The 19,642-nt window shown below is 40.3% G+C and overlaps 1 protein-coding gene across 2 annotated transcripts in view; it reads right to left on the bottom strand.

Annotated features, from left to right (window-relative positions):
• The window catches only part of SND1 (staphylococcal nuclease and tudor domain containing 1), an 876,127-nt gene that overhangs the window by 756,367 nt on the left and 100,118 nt on the right, over window positions 1–19,642 (bottom strand). For both annotated transcript variants that reach the window (XM_088447470.1, XM_088447461.1), the window contains exon 10: window positions 17,875–17,988. In XM_088447470.1, coding sequence (XP_088303596.1) covers window positions 17,875–17,988 — 114 coding nt within the window. The remainder of the gene's footprint in view (window positions 1–17,874; window positions 17,989–19,642) is intronic.

The following is a 19,642-nucleotide window of genomic DNA, read 5'->3' as shown; positions in this document are numbered from 1 at the left end:
GGCGTAGGTATAGTTGTGTCATTATATGGCAATATACCAGTCACTTGCACCTGCAAAGTTTAAAACCTGTCCCATCCATACAGCACCCCAATATACCTGTCCCACTATTTTAAACTTATTTTCCAACACTTTAATTTTCACCCCAAAAATTATGTAATTTTTGACCAAATTAAGCAAATTAAAATACATTTTTTTGCCTAATTAGTCATTAAGGAGGGTGTCCCAGTCCTGACATTTTTAGAGAAAAATAGTGGTTTTGCACAACTTATCACCTGCTCAGAGGTGGTGAAAAGAAATGTCACGATAATTCCGACACCAGTTTTAACACATGCAAAAGCCACGACTAATAGGATAGCCCGATAACCATTTATGGAGATATGTTATCATACTGGAGAAAACCGGGTTCTCGCACCTACTTGGATACACCCCCTCCCCCCCACAATCTTATCGAACGTTCACAAGTGATAAAGGGGGAAAGCTAGCCACCCTATATTGAGTTATACAGAATAGAGCTTTAATATGAATACAAAAACTACCAATGTTAAAATATTGTTACCCCAAACATTGAAGAAAGGTCATGTCTATGAATAAGATGTACTTATAAAGTTGTTACAAGTTAAAGACTTCAGTATGATACCATAAATTAAATGCAAGACAGAAAACCTGCCTGAAATATATATTTCATATATATTAAAGAATACCACTTTGCACAACATTGTCTCTAAAAGTCTCAAATATTTAGAGTATATTTGTACATCCACATTACATTCTCTATTCCTCCAATATACTCCTTTCCTAAACCATTTTGAATTACTGGTTTATGGCAATTAATTTGAAAAAAAAAAAAAATACATGCAGTTTGCCTTGGCCTCAAACCAATTTTGTTGCAATTGCCGAATTGATTTTAAAGTGCTGAGCAATATTTCTCACAATATTGCAGGGATTTGCTGATCTACTATAGTGCTTATGAACAGTTTATTGTATTAAATAAACATTAAGAGATTAGTTTAAAAAAACCTGAGGCAAAATGAGAACCTATTCCAGATTCAGTCTGAGGTGTGAAAGGCTGCTTAACCATTTACACCTTGCTGTAGTAGAACACAAGGCCAGACTGCTGCAGTCTGTAAAACAGTCCTACACTGACCACTCTGAAACACTGGTATTTAAACACGATCAACCACAGCTTGTACTTCTCAACCACAAATAGCACTGCAGAAAATAAAAGCCTGGCTAGCCTACAGCTGTAACAGGAGACAGGCTGTAAATGTATAATCCAGAGGATGTACTGCTGCTTGGAAAAATGCAGTATTATAGCCCAGAAAGGGGTTAAAAGTAATGGTCTAGAACAGTGGTTCTCAAAATCAGCCCTCAGGAACCCCACACAGTGCATGTTTTCCAGGTTACCCAGCAGGTGCACACGTGTAGTCATTACTCACTGCCACATTTTATAAGATCCAAACGTGGAGCTATTTATTACACTTGTGAATCTGTGATGAGACCTGGAAAACATGTACTGTTTGGGGTCCTGAGGACAGAGCTTGAGAACCTGTGGTCTAGAACAGTTTAATTTTAAGACACTGATTGTTATGTAGTATGTAATGTATTCACTTTAAACAAATGACAATTTCACTCATTCATTTTCCAAGAATGTCTGTACATTTTCTGCAGTTTTTATTTTCCACTAAATGGCATTTAAATTATACCGTGTTTTTAAATTATTCAGTTTGTCTAAAATGTATCTCAATCTGCAATATCCTATTAGATTCATACTGACCCTAATGTTTCCAGTGGTCTAATACGTGGCTGTTCCATTTGTACCCACCCTTGCAACACACCTAACAGGAAAACTGCAAAAGCAGACCATGTGGTTAAACCCCGCTAGGATGGCTGAAATTCGAACGCCTCAAGGTTTGGATTCAGGTATCAGCATGTACCCTATAGTGCATTTACAAAATACTGTATTGTGGTGTTCACTGCTGACCACTTGTGTGTGTAGGCTCACAAGAAAGGCAATTTTACTAATACTTGCCGATACCACTATATATCCAAATGACAAAGTACACGTGACCTGTATTTTATCAACGTTTGGCATGATTAGAAAACTGAATATTCAAATCTAAAAATAGCACAAATCTCAGTGTTTTACCAATAGGCCCATTCATCAACTAATTGCCTGCGGAGGAAACTAAAAGGTACTATGGTGAAGACAGACCACGTTCCCCATTTTAACTCGTCGGCCAATGCTGCTCAATTAGCATATCCAGCACAATATTGCTAAACTGAAAAGGACATTTAAGTCAAATCTATTTTACTACAAGTATCACACCACCAGTACTAGTCATACATGACTCAGGAAGTTGTCCAATCAATGTTAAAGCATTAAAAGTGAACTGTAAGCTGTTGCCTTAATTAACAGTTCTTAAAGAATTACTAAGTAGACTGAGCAGAAGAACGGCTTGCCTGCATATTTTATCTGATAAGAATAGACGGTGTTTGCTGGTGTGCCCATTCCTATCAAAACAAATAGAAAACTGCTTTAAACCACACTGAGGCAATGGATGACAATTCTTTCAACAGACTATTTGTTTAAAAGATTGACCAGCAGACAATATGACAGCAAACTCTGGGCCTTAAACCTTCAGAGAAATGGCAGCTTAAGCAGTTACACAGCCCATTACAGGGAAATGTATGTATGTCTCCAGGAACACATCTGCGGTAAGACCTTTCTAAAAAAATATACATCAAGCACAGAAATAAAACAGTCAGGCAGTGTTCACTCATTTCCATTGTAGAGAGATAAAATGACAGACTGCATACACTGGAAAATGTGTGCATCAAGTTCTGAATGTAGAACTCCATTTGAAAGACTAGGCATAATCCTGTTTTAGCTGAGTTGTGGTCCAGGAACACTCAGACAAAAAAAAAACTTTACCCAAGTGATTATCATACTAAGCAAGGCATCTAAAAAGTGCCATCTCAGCGGTTTTCTGCAAATGGTTTACGAGTAACTGAAAATGTAATATGCACTAGGACAGTGGTTCTCCACCTCTTTCCTCAGGACCCCACTCAGGCCATGTTTTCCAGGTCACCCAGCAGGTGCACAGGTGTATTAATTACTCACTGACCTTTTAAATGATCCGCAGGTGGAGCTAATTATTTCACATGTGATTATGTGAGGAGACCTGGAAAACATGAACTGTTTGTGGTCCTGAGGACAGAGTTTGAGAACCTGTGCACTAGAAGCAGTAAATTGAGACATTGTGCAATAAAAAAAATGTCAGTGCACCATCCTTTGGCCCTATACCTAAGGTACAGTGAGAATATGTTGTACTGGTAAAACTAAATTAACAAGGCAGCCAAAAAACAGGTATGTTCTGCTGCAGCTTCTGCTACTAAAATCACACATTGGGGTTCTCTCCTTGCCAATTGGCAAAACCACCCTACATAGGTTTAGTTAACCTCCAAGGAGCTTTTGATGCCACACTGGATCAATTAAAGGTACAACAAATGAAGTGCACACTTAATCAAAAGCGGTGTTGTTGGCTGCTGTACCAGAAGATTCAGTATTCTCCCAAGGAAGATCCAACTGCTTCTCTCAATGCGGAGCTCACCATTGTATGATCAGCACCATAAACCAATATCCACACACTAATACTGGGAGACCAGTGCTAGTCTCCACCTTGGCTGATCTGCAGCAATTTACAAGCTCAGGAGCAGAGGCCACAACAAATCATGCAGTAAAGTTTCTAACATCGGTAATTTAAATTTAATAATATATGCAATGCATGTCCCAAATGGAGTGTTGGATCCCTGTCAACTCTATACCAAAACAGAACCTCTTTATACAGATTTGTCATATTGCCACAAAAAAGTCCATCAAGCAATGTAGCCATACGTTACTCTTTGCCTCAAATCACATATATTCCAGATAAAAAGGTCATATAAGCCCCGATAATCCATAGTGCATCAATGTACAAACTGACTGAATATTATGTATTCCACTACATTGTTCTTTGTCCTGACACTATAGCGGTTATGTAAAGGGGCCTATCCATTAGCAGATGTTTTTCTGAAAGACAAAAGATATCTTTCAGCACAGCCACCGGAATTTTCAATAGATATCGGTCATGTACATGACAGATTTTGGCAAAAGACGAACGATATCGCATGACATCACTCAGGGAGTGGATTTTTTTCTCTGCAGCGCTCTATAGCTGCTGCTAATATCTTTCGCCGCATATAAACAGAGATATTTCTAATATCTGGCAGCGATATGCAATAATTGACCAACATGTCAGATGAAAGATTCAATTTATCGGCCGCGGGAGTGCGCATCTATCATCGTTCAGGGCCTATCCATAGTAGATAAATTGAACGACATATCGTTCAATCTGCTAATGGATAGGCCCCTTAACATATCCAAGTAAAACATACAAGGCAACTAATAAATACTATCTACTAATACATGTAGTCTACAGGACAACGCATTCCAATTTTTGCAAGAAGAAAAACTCCTATACAAACCCTCATTTGTAAATTGAGACCATTTTTGCTACAAAACCACCAGTCATCATGTTAAACATTCAACTGGGAAAAAGGGGTTAATCAGGACTGCAGTAAAATCCAGCTGTCCATGATCTGCCATCTTACAGTCATCAGCCACATGATCAGAAAGGTCACCCCGTGATCTAGTCATCATATAATACTATTTGATCCATGATTGGCTGGTTACCAGTTAGAAAAACCTTACTGAACCATTGAGAATGCAGCAGTACAGCAAAGTGTTGAATTTTACAGGGAAATGTCACCTCAATACACAAAGGTTTTCATGTGGTCACAGAGTGCTTGCTCAGTATCATCACGAAGTTGCAATATGACAAAGCCAGCACATCCCTACATGCAGAGGGACATTCCATTGGGGAATTTGAAACTTGTCCACTTGCTCTGCAGAGCAATATAGAAACAGTAGGTTAAATGCAGCAAGTAGTGTCAAAGCTGCTAAAGACTTATCGACAGGAAGGAAAATATTTCAATCCCTGATCCACAGTCATTTGTGATAAAAACTCTACCAGATATCAGTAAAGTATACATGACTCAAGTGGGAGCTTTTATTATTAAAGGGGAGAAGTCACAATATAACAAATATGTACAATAAATAGCGTTCTATCATAGCTCGGTTGCTTATGATCATGTCAATATACTCAGGTTAGTCTAGATTCCAGAAATACTGGAGGAGTCCAGAACTTTATATAACTGCATCTAAATAAATACTGCAAATCAGTACCCCCAGGAAAACACTATAATTTTGTGAAATATACAGTGCATCCTCAAAGTATTCACAGCGCTTCACTTTTTCCACATTTTATGTTACAGCCTTATTCCAAAATGAAATAAATTTGTCCTCAAAATTCTACACACAATACTGCATAATGACAATGTGTAAAAAGTTTTTTTGGAGATTTTTGCAAATTTAATAAAAAACTAAAAACCACATGTACATAAGTATTCACAGCCTTTGCCATGAAGCTCAAAATTGAGCTCAGGTGCATCCTGTTTCTACTGATCATCCTTGAGATGTTCCTACAGCTTAATTGGAGTCCACCTGTGGTAAATTCAGTTGATTGGACATGAGTTTGAAAGGAATACACCTGTCTATATGAGGTCCCACACTTGACAGTGCATGTCAGAGCACAAACCAAGCATGAAGTCCAAGGAATGGTCTGTAGACAGGATTGTCTCGAGGCACAAAATTGGGGAAGGGTACAGAAAAATATCTGCTGCTTTGAAGGTCCCAATGAGCACAGTGGCCTCCATCATCTGTAAATGGAAGAAGTTCGGAACCACCAGGACTCATCCTAGAGTTGTCCAGCCGTCTAAACTGAGCAGTCGGGGGGGAGAAGGGCCCTAGTCAGGGAGGTGACCAAGAATCCGATGGTCACTTTGACAGAGCTACAGCATTCCTCTGGAGAAAGGAGAACCTTCCAGAAGGACAACCATCTCTGCAGCAATCCACCTATCAGGCCTGTATGGTAGAGTGGCCAGACAGAAGCCACTCCTTAGTAAAAAGCACATGGCAGCCCGCCTGGAGTTTGCCAAAATGCACCTGAAGGACTCTCAGACCATGATGAGACAAAGATTGAGCTCTTTGGCGTGAATGCCAGGCGTTATGTTTGGAGGAAACCAGGCACCGCTCATCACCAGGCCAATACCATCCCTACAGTGAAGCATGGCGGTGGCAGCATCATGCTGTGGGGATGTTTTTTAGCGACAGGAACTGTGATACTAGTCAGGATAGAGGGAAAGATGAATGCAGCAATGTACAGACACATCTTGGATGAAAACCTGCTCCAGAGCGCTCTTGACCTCAGACTGGGGCGACTGTTCATCTTTCAGCACGACAACGACCCTAAGCACACAGCCAAGATATCAAAGGAGTGGCTTCAGGACAACTCTGTGAAAGTCCTTGAGTGGCGCAGCCAGAGCCCAGATTTGAATCTGATTGAACATCGCTGGAGAGATCTGAAAATGGCTGTGCACAGACACTTCCCATCCAACCTGATGGAGCTTAGAGGTGCTGCAAAGAGGAATGGGCGAAACTGCCCAAAAATAGGTGTGCCAAGCTTGTGGCATCATATTCAAAAAGACGTGAGGCTGTAATTGCTGCCAAAGGTGAATCAACAAAGTATTGAGCAAAGGCTGTGAATGCTTATGTACATGTGATTTTTTAGTTTTTGTTTTTTAATTAAATTTGCAAAAAAAACAAACTTTTAACACGTTGTCATTATGGGGTATTGTGTGTAGAATTTTGAGGACAACAATGAATTTATTCCATTTTGGAATAAGGTTGTAACATAACAAAATGTGAAACGCTGTGACTACTTTCCGGATGCACAGTGTATATATAGCAACTGCATATTCCATTGCACTTTCCAATTCTTTTATTTTGGGGGGGTGGAGATAAGTTTGGGTAGTAACAGACAAAGAAAGTACTTATTTAGACGGCCCTGCTCACAAGCTTTCATTTGCAGGATTGGCAAAATGGCCTACCGAAATTAGCAGCTTGGTGTTAAAGAAAACTGCACTGTTTGAGGTTAGCAGCACAGGTGCCAGCAAATTCTCCCATAGACCACAGGGGGGCTGTCTCTTCCACTGCCTATAAATGATGGTCGCATACAGCCTACTATATGCATTTTTCCCAGATGCAGTGGATGGTTAATGTAAACATGAATATTTGCTTTGACAGAACTGTGTTCAGAATCTTTTCCACCTGTCAGATCTGAGTAACAAAGAAAACAGGAGAAAAACAGCAAGTCCTCATTCATACTAATGAATCATGTGAATTACAGGTAACCCACTGAAAATCTGTCTGTCAGGGAAAACAGGTTTTGTTTTCCAGTTTATCCTGCCACCAAGTGATGCAAGACAGAAATTGCATTTTGTTCAACTTTTTCAGATGTGCACCTCATTCCCCAGAGAGGGATCCCCTAAATATATCTAAATTTAGAGTGCTAGGAAAGCCAGCATTTCACCTACCAGTGCAAGAATCCTGACAATGTGACATTACACAAGTTGCAAGACTACCATGTTTAAGTTTTTAGTCTTGCAACATTTTAACAGTAGAATGTTTTATATAATGTGTAAAATGTGTAATACAGATGTGTCCTTGTACATCTTTGCTGCAGTCGCAGTAAAATGCCCCTCAGCAAAGTCACTGTTAGCAATGGGCGTCCTTTCCTAGAAAATGCATCTATGTGGCAATGCGATGTGATAAGGACGCAACAGCAGACCGTGCTGAGTAATTTCATATGTGACACTTGTGTCACATATCAACATGTATGTATGTGTGCGACAGTCTCTGAATCTATACACAAAGTGCTACAAAGTAGCACCCACAGTTCCATTGTGCTTCACATACTCAGGTGCACACAGATATGAAAGTGTCACATATCACATTAATCAGCAAAGTCTGCTGGGGCATCCCAGTCACATCACATTGTGACTGACGGCAAAAAAAGGCCCAACACTGGCAGTGTAGTAAAGGACCTGGTGGCTCACTCACACCAGGCAAGTCGCACTGCGAGGCGCATTGAGGCTATGTGTGAGAACACATCTGTAGCACACAATCATTGTAACAGCTATAAAAGGACTAATTCAAATTATAAACTGCATTGAAGGCAAAGTAAAAACCATAATATTTCTGATAGTGTAAAAGGATAGCGTCAGGAATAGTCTAACAAGCCCTAGCACCATGTTCAGAGGACACCATCACTGCTTCTATTACGTACACTGACCCACGCTATATGGGCTTGGTTGTTACCCAGTCTAGTAGCTGGAATATTGTACCAAAGCATCAGCCGCATCATTAGAAACACACTAAACTATCTGGTTTTTGCAATAGTCATCTGTATAAAAGCCTGTGCGTTGAACATGTTCTGTCTGTTTCACAATTATCTACCATCATATTTACCACCACCTTGGCCAGATTCAAGGCATTAATAAAAACAAGGCACTGAAGTCAGATTACTGCATCAATCTTCCTTTGTGACAAGAAAACATTAGACTAGACTAAACACAACAGGATGCGTGTACGTGCGTCACCATCTTAGCATTTCAAACATCAGAGACTGACACCTGAGTGACACCAACATAAGCGGCGCTGGCTTTATTAATCTACATTTTTGTAAAAAAGAAAAAAATTCAGTCGTTTTTAATGCGTGAGGTACATTTACAAACAAGCACATTCTATAAAACTTGATAACAAAAATATATTTGTTGCTGCATAAATTAAATAATGAACAGTATTTCAACAACCACAAAGGGAAACTTAACTTGCAAGATGGTTTGAAACCACAATTACTGTAGAAGGGAATCATTCTGCAGCAGTGACTTAGTTGAATACAGTCTGAATGCATAATAGCAAAAGTCTATACATATTCCACATTAAAGTGTGCTCAATTAATTCTTAAACCTTGTAATGATGGTGACTACATTTGTTATTTAAATATACTAAAAAAATATATATAAAAAAAACCCTAGTATTTAGCAGACATTGATCCTCCTGATTGGTACAGATGTGCCGTTTAAGACTCCTAATCTCTGGAATCCCAATATTAGCATTACTTTGTACATCGTAAGTCACGTTGGGCTTGCACTGCTGACTTCCACTGGTTTGCTTAATCTGTATTAAGTTATTTTAGGCAGCAGTAAATTACCATAAAAAATATAATTACAACGCCTTGCAATAGGCTAGACACATCAAAATACAGTTTAGATGTAACCTTTGATGGAGATGATTACGATTGCTGTCAGTCAATATGCAAGTGGTCATTGTTTACCATCAAAAAGATTCCTCCATGCATACAGTGACTGCAGACCAATACTAGGTACTGCACTATATATAGTTTGCACAGAAATCAAACTAAATATCGTACAGTGCATCTGCGGGTGTGCACACAATATATCTGAACGACGTTCACAAAATATACAGCACCCCGCTGTACAGCACAGCAGATGGGATAAAACCTGCGCATCTGCCTGTGTATGGACGACAGACCAGTTTTTGCTGGCCGCGTGAACCAGCGACACTTGCATCATAACTGGGAGGGCAAATGTAAATGCTCGCCCAGTTGTGAGGTCTGGCCAGACGCATCAAGTGGCCAATTGGCAAGTGTGTATGCTTACCAAAATTTGTCACTCGGGTCGGCGCTAATGTGGTTGTACCGTGCATTAGCGGTCGTACCCCGCATTGGCTTAGACGCATTAATTGTTCCATCAAAAACAGATGATTCTTACCCTTGGTACACACAAAGTGATTTACTATACATCATTCAATCCATCTGGCAGGGTGTACACAATATATCTGTGAAAGAAGTTTACAGATATACTGCATTGGCCATGCTGCTGCAATATATTTGCAAGATGTACATCTTTTACATTTATTTGTGCGTACACACACGACTGGCCCAAACCCCATGCAGGCCACAGGAACCAGCGATAACATCACAGCTGGCTCTCCAGGCCAGACATATTGACCGCCTGATTCGTAAGCTGTAACGGTTTCAAAGAAGACTGCCTTTATTTTGCCAGTCATTTCACAATCTATTTTATGTGGTCGAGCAAAAAATGCATCTTCACACAATGCATTAGAAAAGGCGTTTAAATCTTTATAAAAAATGTTCAATATTCACATTATTCATGGAGCTAGTCACCAAATGTATTGTGAGCCAAAAGATTTTACTTTACATTACAGATTCCAGTAATAAAACCAGACTCTTTGCATATTGAAGACAGATCAGTAACATAATTCAGCCTTGTGCAGTTTATTATTGTAAATACTGATTTATATACCTACAGGGAAGAAACGCCTTGCAAAAAAAAAAAAATAACCCTGCAGATCTGCATTTGCAACTATGACAGCAAGTACCAGCAGCTTGGGACTTAGAAAAGAGCCAGATCTTTGAATTTCGCTGCTGTTGCTGCAGTCCTGCCATTTATGAATGACAAGGAAAATGCAATAAAGGTTTGCTTTAATCACTTGCTACGTTTATGGCAGTTCCTCTATAAATATTTACCATACAGGGATTCTTCAAAATTTAACAAATGTAATGTGTTGAATTAAAGCTGGCAGTTTGTATTGCAAGCCGGTCTTTCTTTTATAGATCATTCACAAGCAATGAGTTCTCGAAACACAAATTGGCTCGACAAACGTATCCCCAGTTACTAAGCATGTGCTTCACATACACAATTTGATATTACTACTTTACCTCTCAATATCAGAAGCAGGTGTTTAACAGGACATTTGACAATGCATGTCCATTTCAAAAGAGGACAGTAGACTGAAAAAAATTGGAAGTGATTTGGTTACTGCATACACAAAAAAAAAGGCAGAGCAATGGTAAATTGGGAATATGTATGAAGTCTTGGTGAGAAAGTGGAGTAGTTGCCGAAAGCAACCCAACAGCTTCTGTCATGTAAAAGACTGCTAGATAAGAAGCAGTTTCATTCCTTTGGGCAACTTCTTCACTTTCTCTCTCCCCAAGGCTTGATACATCTCCCCTTTATATGTTGATGCAAGGATGTAACTGAATATCTGGCCTTTAAATAGAGTCAAAATTAAAGTATGAAGGTCCATACAACAAAACACACTTAACTAAGCCTTGCAGTAAAAAGAATAATGAATGGTAATTATTGAACACAAATATATCAATGGAATCCCAGAGCTAGCACACATTCCCTTCAAATCATTAAATGCACACTGAGGTACAAGCTAATGTTCTAAATAAGAGAATTGCACTTTTGAAAACCCACTGATGAAAAAGGGATACGACTGAAGCGGCTGAGCAGCTTAATATAATAATGAAACGGTTAAGGGAGCCAATATAATTTTCACAACACTTAAATGGCTGAATTACTAAATGTTGTACCCAGAGCCAATTTAACACATTCTAGGTAAACTTGGTGGTTTTTGAACAAATTTGCCAGGTGTGTTACTGACAAAATGCTCCAGCACAGACCCATGTATCTGTCATATTTGGCTCATCTGGCATCACTGTCCCACTGAGTAGGGCTTACTCCCTTCATATCTGAAAAATACAGTGTTTGTTAACCCATTTGAAGAACAATTCTAGTGACCAAGACACATTGTGACCCTAGGAAGAGCAGGTAAGCATGCATACACTAGTGGTGTAAATCAAGATGGCTGTAGCATCACGTGGTTAAACATTGCAGGCTATGTGACAATGTATCCCCTGGTGCCAAAACAAAAGCATCAAGGTGGGTACACAACAGATATCTGCAGATCAACTGATCTGCAGGTGATGGTTGTTTGTATAGATTGTACCACCATCTGCCCGCAGGTCCCGGTGGTCGGGTGCTGGTTTGTGCCCCCCTTCCCAGGCCTCTACAGCAGATGTGCGTGCGGTCGGCTGACCGCCTATACACACACAGAACGATGTGCAGATATATCTGCCATCGGCTGTGCTGCACAGTCGACGCAATATGTCTGAAAGATGTTGTTTACAGACATGTCTGTACACACTGGGCGACACCCACGATATATAGGCGGTTTAATTGAACGGCCGATATATCGGCCAATGTGTACCCAACATTAAGTCACAAAGGAGATAAGTATTGATTTAATAGACCAAGAAAATTTGTCTTGGTCACTACTGTATTAAATACCTGATAATGAAGCACAAGCAGCACTTCTAAATAAAGACTAACAGACAAAGAACAAGTTGGTCTGGCACAATATTCTGCCCTTGAAGGTTTTAACATTAAAACATTAATGTATTGAATTAGGGCGCAATTCATAAATGAATGTACAAACTTACAATCTGAACTAAAAAATATGTTTTCTGATAACCGCTATAAAAAGCATGGCCTATCGTTGATTAGATGCAAATTTAAGCCTACATAAGTTTGGTATGTTACTAGGTTTAGAACTGAGAAATGGGGCATCATACTGCACAAGAAATTGAATAAAATGTCTCTAAGTGTTTTCGATGTGTACATCAGCACGGGTGGGCGAGAGCCAAAGAATAGCAGTGCACAGATTTCCAGCCCAGCATAATGCAGTCTTACAACAGTTCAGCTTGGAATAGGTAAAATGAAGGGTATTCAACCAAAGCCAATTATAATTATAGCTGGGTATGCAGCTAGAAGCCAAACGGCAGTCCAGAGCTATTAAATAGCAATTAGCATTGCAATGTTACTGGATGCTGAAGTGGATGCACTTGGAAAATAAACAAGGAGTGTGAAAGGTCTGTACCATCTACCTACTCTTGCCACTGGCCATCTGTGTCTACAAATTATGACAGAACAGAATAAATGAGTGGGTGTACACATGAATGGTCACATATAGAACAGCCTGGAAAAAGAAGGATCAAAACTTAAAAAAATGAAAGCAAACATTTTCATCAGCATGCAATGTTAATGAGAATAGAACACATTTTTCAAAATTCTTTGAAAAAGCCTATATACAACAGGGTTCTAAATACCATACAAGTGATCACTGTTACCAAGATCAAGCGATATGTCCCTTACGTCCAACCCTCCTGACTACGGTTAACAGTGAGGTGGCAGCAAGGTCACCGAATTAAAAATATACAAGGTGAAAAATCAGCTGCCTTTGATATAACTAGACCACAAAAGCAATAAATTTACACTAATTGTATGATGATATTGCAAAAGCTGGGCCATGTGTAATAAATAAAACTACATAAAACTATAAATAAATAATATCAGAGAATAGCAGCAAATGTGAATGGGAGATACAGCCAACCTCACAAGCAGGTTGCAGTGAAGCCGAAAGTGTTCTATCAGACCAGAGCACCTACATTTTATCCAGTTTGACAACCTATAGCTGGGAACAAATTGAACAATCTAAAATTCTGGGTATGTACAGTACTGTAATCTTGCAAAACATTTTCTATTGACTGTATAACAATACACCCACATTGGGTTTTTGTTTGTAAATGACAGTCAAATAAAATTATGAATTCGATGAGAAATATAGAAGAGTTTATTTACCACAAATATTTCACCAGGCACTAAGCACAATGTACGAGGGTGGTTCAATAAGGTAAGACCTCTCACATGTTCTCGATTTCATTCTAATTTCCCAATCAGGCCAGGGCAGGTAGACCACGGCGTCCCCTCACGGCAATTAGATTGTGCCATATATCAGTCATGCAGTCCCAACATCAGATGTAAGGGGGTGGGGCTGGCGGAAATATGGTCAAACATTGAGGTGCGTAGTGTGATCACATTTCTGCATCTAAAGGGCATATCAGCAGCTGAAATTCATGACCATCTTGTCGAAGTGTACAGTAATAATGCCATGTCAGGGAAACAGGTTTGATGCACTGCCTGTAATAAGGGCAAGATGACCAGCAATCCGGCCGGCCAAGCACGTCCACCACAGACGACAATTTGAACCGCACTAAAGTTCTGATTCAAGAGGACAGATGCATTTGAAATAGTGATATCGCTAACGAACTGAATATCTCAGTGGGTACTGTGCACAACATCGTTCATGAGAAACTGGGGTACAGGGAAAAAAAAAAAAAAGTGTTAACACTGGGTACCAAAGTAACTCAGAAGTTCACATAACCAATAGGATGGGATTGTCTCTTGTGCACTTGATGCAGTACCATGAGGAGGGAGTGCAGTTCCTGCAGCGTATAGTTACAGGTGATGAAACGTAGGTGCATCATGCGACACAGGAGACGAAGCAAGCATCCATGACATGTAAACAGGCATCGTCCACACCTTCAAAGAAATTCATCCATCTGCAAAGGTGGTCATGGCGACAGTGTTTTGGCATCACACGTGCGTACTTCTTGTAATTTCCTCACCAAGGGAGATACTGTGAATGCTGTCCGCTATTGTGACACTGAGTCAGTTACAGATGGCAATTAGTCAAAAACCTGGGCTGCTGCAAACAGATGTCATTATTGCACAACGCCAGGCCACACTCCTCCAACTGCATGTGTGAGTTAAGGCGCTACTATTGGGATGTACTGGACCATCCACCTACAGCCCTGACCTGGCACCATGTGATCTCCATCTATCTGGACCATTGAAGACGCACCTGGGTGGAAGGCGACTTGCAACAGACAACGAAGTTCAGCAAGCCACCATGTACTGACTTCAGGCGCTTGGCACAGATTTCTTCTAAGCCAGGATAGATGCCTAGGTGTACCATTGGAACAATTGTTTAGACAAGTATTGGAAGTATGTGGAAAAATAATCTGTACCAAGGCATATTGATTATACGTATATGCGAGACTTAATAAAATTATGCAACGAGAGGTCTTGTTCCTTTATTGAACCACCCTCATATGTTGATAGGGTATTTATGTGGGTATTGATTTGCAAATCTAGGAGCAGTAGACACATGTACAGTATATGTAGGGCAAAATGTGTGCAGTTACTGCAGGACAATATTGAAGACACTAGTTGCTGCAAGCAGGGCAGCAAACACTATAAAAAGGGGAATATGAAAAGTAGGTATGTACTGAACATATGGGTATTTAATGAGGCTCAGTAAATTTCTCTCAACTATTGGCATCGACTCCTTTGGCAAGTTTAGCAGATTAGTTTTTCCTAAATGTACTGGTTTACCGACAACCAGGACTGACCAACAGACCATGCAGGAATGCCCTGGCTTTTTATTTCAATAACTCAGAAGTAGATGCACTGATACAGACAGGGGCTGGACTGCAAGTGCCTGGATATCTTGGAGTTTGTGATAGCAATAGCTAGCCAGATGCAGCTACAACCCCCCCCCCCCCCCCCCACAAACCTTCCTCACTGACATCACACTTCCCTCAGCCCCCCTAGGCAGAGCCTGTAAAAGGCAGTCACATTCCCAAGATGGAGTAGCAATGTCCCTTGCAGCTTCTTAAAAGGGCACCTCTTACAGGGGAAGTTTGCAAGACTGCAGTACTACAAGTCATTTCCTTTAGCCACTTATCCCCGTGTCAAACAATCTCAAACGCTTCCATGAGAGATCTCCCTCTTGCCGCACTGCAAATACCTACACTGACTCATCACAACCCCTTCATAAATCCTAAGTATTTTGAAAGTACCGCTGACTAGCACCTTGCCTCCCTCACCTACAGGACTTTACTCATGCAGATATCAATTCACGGAATTTCTGACCATGCTTAATCAGCTCCTCCCACAGCCTTCACGTTTCGGAATGGTCTCTGAAAACCCATCTCTTTGTAAGGGCTTACTATACTATCTCTTATAATATCCACACTTACAACTTTCAATCCCCATTCTCCACTCTGAGCCACATTCACTCTTATTTAGCTGTGCCTTCTTCAACTAGACTGCAAGTTTTCACAAGCAGGGCCTTCTCCAGCCTTTGTTTTCAGGTCAGTATTCACGGTCTACATTGTATGTCAGTTTCATGCATCCTGTTTTCTCCACTGTCAGCCTTTGCAGAGTACTTTGGAGCCTTACAAAAACAATAATCTTAATAAAAATAATCTCATTCACTACCATCTTATTGTAGTATTTGCCTAAATTGTACAGATGTGTTCTTGTCATCTAGTCTCAATACATAATGCAGCGTGATAAGCCTGGCGTGAGTGAGGTGTCAGTTCACTTGCAACTCCGTTGGCGTCAGGAGCCTTTGTTGAAAATATGCAATACAATGCAACTAGGACGCAGTGGGAGACTGTTCTGATTAATTCAATAAGTGATACTTTTATATCTGTGTGCGACTGTGACCATACAGAACTTAGTGTGGGAAAAAAGCTGTGTCCGCTGCATCGTAGCACTTTGCATGCTGATTGAGAGACTAAAGGTGCGTAGACACTGGGCGATTACAGTGGACTACTGAACGATAATGACAATGCGCGTTCACTCTGTTTATTCGTCATTATCGTTCACCGGGTAAACATACAGGCCAACCTGACTATATATTGTCAGGTTGCTGCATGTTGGGGAATGGGGGAGAGACCCCGGCGCTGAACGATATCGTTAATGATATCGTTCATTGGGTGTGCTCAATGTCATGAACGACATTGAGCACAGCCTGCCGGGGACACACTAGACGATATCGCTCATGAAGCATATCTTCTAGTGTGTACGCTCCTTTAGTCACAAAAAGACTTACAAGTGTCACATTAAATTCATCAGCAGCGTCTACTGTTGCATCCTAGTCTCATCACTCTGCTACCAAGGTGCATTTTTGGCAAAAAAAAAATGCAAAAAAGAGACACCTGGTGCTAGCAGAGTCTCATGGGACCAGGCAAGCCAAGAGGGGCTGTGTGAGGACACATCTGTCTATTGATGCAATTATACTGAAATGCATTTTATCATTCAGAAACAAATCATGACCTACCTTACTGTAAAACCTTCTGCAGCTGAAGTTTAATCACCTTTTCCTATAACCCCTACGATGAATAAGTCAGCATTCATTGGGAAATCTCATGTGTTAGTGTTTTGTTTAAGACCCATCAATGTACTTGTAACCCCATTTGCAGTTTCTTGTTAAACCCGAACTTTGCAGCTTATCACAAAACTAGACCCAAGACTACAATATTGATACTAATACTGCCACATTCGTCCCCAATACACATTCTGATCTGTATCAGGTACAAAAGTAAAATTAGTGTAAAGGTGATCACAAGATGACCAGAGTCTACAGAACACATTCCCAATCGAATATCGGACTACAATTGGGAAAAAAATATTACATTTGCATGTAAGACTTGGCGTCTATATTAACTTTAGGCAAACAATACAGATTTAAAAAAATAAAATAGAAAGTAATGCACCACATAATAGGCATTAATATATTTTATTTATAAAGCACTGACATCACACATTACACAAATACATTATAAACAGTGATATTTAACATACTGTATAGTACAAATATCCCTGCCCAAATGAGCCAGTAATCAAGAAGGCATATGATAAGCAGTGTTATTCTACTGTATATACAGTACAAGTGAGGGATTCTTAGCAACCCTTTAGGGACAGAGTTGCACAATAACATGCTAAATTGGCAAGTATGAAACAAAAAAGGTAGTAAGTTATTTTCAGATGTAGACAGTGTAAACTTAATGTATAGGGGAAACGTAATTATGCAAATTTTAATGGGACAAAATGTTCATTATAATGTGCAACTGATGTCAATGGAAAATATATATAATAGGTATACATAAAATACTAAAAATAAAACATTCTACTAAAGGAGTCCTTGTGGATATAGATCCTCCAATAAATTATTTGCCTCAATATAAATAGTCCTCATACATGAAAAGTCCTCTAAAACTCTGAAAGTTGGATTGTACTGCCCCCATTTCAGGTGGGACAAGTCCAAATGAAATTTCTATTATGAATCCTTACCTGAGAGCCTTCTCCTTCCAGCCTGGGTGGTCTGATACTGGAAAGGTGAATGGTCTTGTACTCTCCAGAGTTTAGCTTCACCACCATTGCATCAGCATTTAACACCTGCACAACCTGTATGACAAAGATTACAATAAATTAGGTTATCTGTCACCGTATAGTCTTGTTCATTTGACAGCTCAATTCATTTGTCACACTTTCCTGTAGGTTAGAGAGGGACAAAAGCAACATTAAACACTACTGTATACCATTAAATAGAATCATTTAATACAAGCAGTTAAACTTTTTTTTCTTGTTCTTCACCAAGGGTTTAAACAGCTCTGTTACACCTATGATTAACGGTTTAAGGTTATTTACTAAGCACATTTTTTCAACAAATCTAGTCAAGCATAAGTAGTTTTACTGGAATGTGTAGTGGTGTAGTGAGGACACAGACAATCCCGGGCCCTGACAGCAGCAGCTTCTGGTGCGTCTGACACTAGAAGCAAGGACTGCCGTGCGAGATTCCCCGTAAGCGAGGAATCGCTGTACCCGACATCTCCGTGTTTCCAGTTGCAGACCAGGTTGTAGCTTTGTGGTAAGCAAGCTTAGCCACAACCCGCCAAAATCACCAGCCCAGCTACTGGTGTTGCGGCGCGGTGGAGGTAGATGGAGTCACAGTATATGCGTCTTAATTCAGACGCTTCCTACTGCCAATCCAAAAACATAAAATAAAATACTAAATAAAAGCTTAGGACTGCCAGAGCAGTCCCCTGTTAAAGAGGTGCATCTTGATCCTGTTGCACCAAACAAACAACTGAAGTCCTATGGCTAGGGGCGGGGTATATATGGGAGGAGTACCCGAGGCATCCTGGGAGCTGAAGTTTTAACTGTTTGGTGCCTGATCTCCAACCATAATATTTCCCATGGTATCCCTGTGGATCCCTATGGACCCCGAAGAAGAAATAGCTGGTTTTATATGCAGATTAATATTACTCTGATTTGACTGCAGTAGCGTCACTAGCAGAACTGGGTGACCGCAAAATAGAGCTGCTTGCGTCATCCACTGTCACGAGAAGCAGCCCAGTGGCTCCTGGAGCACTGCGCAATACCCCAGCATGACGAGAACGGTGGTGTGACACTGTCACGCCCCCCAAAATGTCATGCATCTGGGGATGTGGCATCCTTGGCGCGAGACCGCAACCCTTTCGTGGATGTGCGCAGAGGACCATAGGATGGGTGACAGGATGAGTCTAGTGCACAGAGTGTAACCAACCTAAGTAATGCCACACTTCGATAGTACAATATCGGACAAAGTGAAGTGTGTATGCACTTTCGAAGGCTGTTTCATGCTTCTGCCCATACTCCTCAAGCAGCACTGACTGCCTTTTGTGTTTAAGCAGATATTTTAGACATGTGAGTTAATAGGATCTCAAATTTAATTTGAGATCCTATTACGCATGAATCAGCACATTGAACGGGACTGCCAATGTGCAAGTGAAAGAAAAATCATGTTGAAAGCATGATTGTAGAAGTGTGATCCTAGCTTTAGTGAAAACAAACTGTTCCCACCACCGTGCTCATACTTCACTTAATATTCCTAATAGAGAATGTAAAACATTACCCAAATTTATAAACATATTGGACCATATACATTCAGCTCAGCTGTAGTGGGTAGGCTGGCTGAAATCCAGAACTAGTGGTGGCGTTTGAGTGGAGCACCGGGGTCATTCCATGTCAAGTGGACCAAAAAGGTCCCCAACTGAACAATCTTTATTTTATTTTATGT

This window comes from Taudactylus pleione, unplaced genomic scaffold (genome assembly GCF_031769625.1).
Source record: "Taudactylus pleione unplaced genomic scaffold, aTauple2 ptg000019l, whole genome shotgun sequence".
Taxonomy (NCBI): domain Eukaryota; kingdom Metazoa; phylum Chordata; class Amphibia; order Anura; family Myobatrachidae; genus Taudactylus; species Taudactylus pleione.
Note: the sequence above shows the minus strand (reverse complement) of the source record. Positions and strands in the feature narration are given on the sequence as shown.